Here is a 4,283-nt window from a genome sequence, read left to right as displayed (position 1 = left end):
AAAATGTTCAGGAGTTAAGAAAAACGAGTTAGGGCAAGAGCGAAATAGTTTTATCAACTTCTCTGGGTACAGAATTGAGCACGATAGCACAGCAAATCATGGCCCAGAGTTAGGAATGTATGAGTAAAGAAAACAAGGAGATATCGCCATCTTAATTTTGGATATGTGCCCTTTTGGACGAAAACCTGAATGTTGAGAATTCCAATTTCACCAAAACTTTAATATTTCACCTTCTCATATTCTCTTATCGCAGGTTCTTATCTTACTTTTAGGTTCGAAGTACATGAACCTAAAAGTAGCGGATTAAAATTGGAGGATTTTGGACATGTGTTCCTTTGGATCTAAACGTCTTTGTACTACAGATTCTTTCAGGATATGTAGCGTTTGGTTCAAAATAAAACGTGCAGAGGACGGATTTGTTACCTTTCGATCAAAGAGCCACACTTTAACCTTAAATAAAATAGGATTTTCCACGTTTGGACTTCTTGAGAGTAAATGATTTGATAAATGTCATCTGAAAGATTTAGAAAATGTCATGAAATGATTTTTTCTAACGAGTGGATATGTTCCCTTTTGATAAACTACTCCTCAAATACAAGACAACTTCCCGAGTTTTCAGAATGGAGCAATCCCGATGCGTTATGGTTCAGACGTCACATCTCTATGTTGATTCGTTTTTCACTTGGTCGTTACATCGATTATGGGTGATGAGATCATTTCAAACTTAAGTCAAATAGTTCTTTTTCAAAAGTCCTTATAACTTCTTGGATCGTTATGACACTGAGTCCTTACATAACGAGTCACCTGTATTATTATTGGTGACTGTTTTAGAATGAAAATATGAATGATCTTCCAACATTTCTTTTCTTTTGCAGGTGGGCAAAGACATTCCTCATCCGGGCATAGATTCTACGCAAGATGAGACGATGTTCCGCTACCACAAGTACTACCAGTGGGTGTGCTTCATGTTGTTCTTCCAGGCCACCCTCTTCTACGCGCCGCGGTGGCTCTGGCGGATGTGGGAAGGGGGCAAGATCCAGGCCCTCATGATGGATTTGGACATTGGCCTTTTGGGCGAGGCGGAGAAGAAACAAAAGAAAAAACTCCTCGTCGATTACCTCACGTCCAGCTGGAAGACCCACGATTGGTACGCTGGCCGATACCTCATCTGCGAGGTGCTAGCGTTCTGCAACGTCATCGGGCAGCTCTTCCTCCTCAACCGCTTCTTCGACGGCGAGTTCATTAACTACGGACTAGAGATGATTCATTTCATGAACACAGACCCGGAGGACCGGATCGACCCCATGATACGGATCTTCCCCCGAGTGACCAAGTGCCGGTTCCATAAGTACGGACCCTCGGCTGTCCTGGAGAGGCACGACGCGCTCTGCCTCATGCCCCTCAACATCATCAACGAGAAGATCTATATCTTCTTGTGGTTTTGGTTCATCATCCTGTCCGTCATGTCGGGTTTCGTGCTCATTTTTCACGCCGTTCTTTTCGCATGTCCACCTGTTCGCGTCTACGTCCTCGGCATGCGGTACAGGTTCGCCCACATGGAGAACCTGCACACGCTCGTGCGGAAGGGATCCTTTGGAGACTGGTTCCTGATTTACATGCTCGGGCAGAATGTCGACGCCATGATCTTCAAGGAACTTGTGGTGGAATTGGCGAAGAAGATAACGAGCGAACCGAAAGAGGGTTTATGACCCCAACGCTTCTTTATAAGTTCCCTTTGCAAAGTGATTTGCAAAAATATAAAATGTGTTCAGAGACAATCATGTGGAATGGTTTTAAACATTCAGTGAACTTGAATGAATCCGTCGTTGGTATTGAAAGACGTAATGCAATGACTCAACGAACTACCACGGTAAAGATGTTCTTGATCTTCGGGGAGATGTGCGATTTTACAACTGCCAAGTTTATTACATCCTAACATTCTAGGATTTTGTATTCTGTATTACCAGTTACAGACTTCACATTACATAATATTGATTGTTTAGCATTACGAATAATGCGTCATATCATACACTAAAGATATGAATTAAAAAATAAAAATTAAGATTGTGTATACGAAAACCAGTTTAGCCTTTACTTAAATGTGAATTTAAGTTTATTTTCCGTTTTTTTCACACTCCACAAATAATCAAAAAAAGATATTTTAAATAAAACTATACTGCTTGCATCACTGAGCTATAAAAACTACTAGAGCAATGAATCGACGAACAGTTACTGCAGACCAAGCAATAAGAAAAAAAAATCCAATCTTAGCTTAAAAGTTTTCTGTTTTACCCAAAATGTTTAGTCTCGATTCCCAGTCACAAAATAAAGTACTAAATGCTGCATGCCACTTACTTTTAACGAAAAATGTTAAGTACCGCTTGTTGATTAACCGGACTAAAAATGTCCTTGATGATCCAAACGAAGTCATTACTCCACTTCAGGGGCGTGCACAGAAATTTTGGGGCCCGTCACAAATGACTTTTACGGACCCCCACCCCCCGCCCGCCATAATGTTTATCCTAACGTCCAGCATAGATTCCCCCCCCCCCCTCTTTTTGAAAATCTTGGGCCCCCTTCAGGCTCGGGCCAACACGTGTCCTTTCGTTCTCTCCCCCCCCCCCCCCTGGGCACGCTCTGATCCACTTCAATTCTAGCTTCGTGGCCCACTTAGAAAATAGCAGTAGACTCAAAAATTTTGTTTCTGGTTGAGAAATAGTTTACTGCTGGGAAATGCTGTTGCACAGACAGATGTAAACAATTATCAAAAACCTTCTATCTAGAACATCAAAGAATATTAAGGTACCCTAACACGTTCGGAATCACTTTTTTAGAAAAAGAAAAAACTATGCAGAAGCATTGCAAAATTACATTTTTGATGAAGTTTTAGCAAAAATTCATAATTAGCTGGAAATTTTTTTTTTAATTCGTCCGTAGTATTTATTATAAATTGTAATAACTTATATAGAATGTAAAAGAAAATGTTCACAACATTCAAAAATTCTGTTTTTTTTTTTAATATTTATATTTAAAGTACCACCCCCCCCCCCCCTATAGCTTTTCATCTCTCTCCCACTGAATATACCAAACATTTAGGAGATATGTTAAAAATATAGTTTTTTTAGAGATTATAGAAGCCCCTTTTAGTAAGATTTCTAGAAAATGTTCAACATCAGTATTTTAACAGCAGGCCAGAAGTAATTAAAATCATTAACATTTTGGGATATTTTCTGACACCCAGTATAGAGACATTTTGCAAAATTTCATAAAAAGTGGATAATACTATTTTCAGTTATATATTTGAACAGAGAAAATTTTGCAAAAAAAAATCATTTGGAGAAAAATACATTTCAAGTTTCAACGTTCTCATATTACTATCATACATACAAAAACCAATATTTTCCTCCGTTGAGGAAAAAAAAATTTCAGTTATGTAAAGCTAAGAAAATGATTAATCCAATGTATTCATTAAAAAATTGAAATTTTGTCAAAAAAAAAGCCGTTTCAACGAGCTCGGGTACGTGAAATTTTTTCAAGGTTATTAGAGTATGAGTAGTTTCTTCTCTACGTTTAAGAAATTAAATATTTTTTTTTTAAATCAGTGCATTGTATACAGACATTTTTATGCTTATGACTATTTTGTAAGCTAATGAGTTCAATACACCTCAACGCAAAAAAGTGCTTTAAAAATAACACTAGTCAACAAAAATGAAGGGCCGTGGTAGCCCGATCGGTAGAGTGCCGGACTCGGGGCCGGAGGGTCCTGGGTTCGAACCTCGATGGTCGAAGACCCACAGTCGTCATTAAAGGGGACTGGGCGACGTTAAATATGCTCGTGGTCTCAATGTCCTCCAAGTGAAACGATTCCTCTGGGGATGCTAGCACCAGGTAGCTATTAGCTCCTGGACTAGTTCTAAATTCTCATTAACTGTTAGATCCGGTGATGGTGCTGCCATCTATCGGTATATAAAATAATGGAGGCAAGGCACTTAGTATGCAGTCCTCGACATAAATACAGTTGTAGTCAGTTGTGACTCTGAATAGGAACAAAAATGAACTTTTTGTCTGCATCCTGGTTTTAAATAGTCAATTCCTACTAATTTCGGGTCGAGAAAATCGAATATGGTAGTGGATTTTTTTTATTAGCTCCTGTTTTCAAGATACATAAAAGCCCGCTGAAGAAAGATGCACAGTAACCACACATTGATCTAAAGGTAATGTTAAAATTAAATAAAAAAAACCTATGCAATAAATGTTATTAAATAGGTCCTGTTTTATTAAAT

General features: G+C 38.6%; 1 protein-coding gene across 1 annotated transcript in view; it reads left to right on the top strand.

The window, feature by feature from the left end:
* LOC129226212 (innexin shaking-B-like) overlaps positions 1 to 2,050 on the top strand; it is a 3,616-nt gene extending 1,566 nt beyond the window's left edge. The window contains exon 2 of the mRNA XM_054860811.1: positions 876 to 2,050. Within this exon, the coding sequence (XP_054716786.1) occupies positions 876 to 1,709 (834 nt within the window). The 3' untranslated portion in view covers positions 1,710 to 2,050. The remainder of the gene's footprint in view (positions 1 to 875) is intronic.
* The last annotated feature ends 2,233 nt before the right edge of the window (positions 2,051 to 4,283 follow it).

Source organism: Uloborus diversus, chromosome 7 (genome assembly GCF_026930045.1).
Source record: "Uloborus diversus isolate 005 chromosome 7, Udiv.v.3.1, whole genome shotgun sequence".
NCBI classification, from domain to species: domain Eukaryota; kingdom Metazoa; phylum Arthropoda; class Arachnida; order Araneae; family Uloboridae; genus Uloborus; species Uloborus diversus.
The sequence above is the reverse complement of the archived record's forward strand: the minus strand, read 5'-3'. Positions and strand labels throughout refer to the sequence as shown.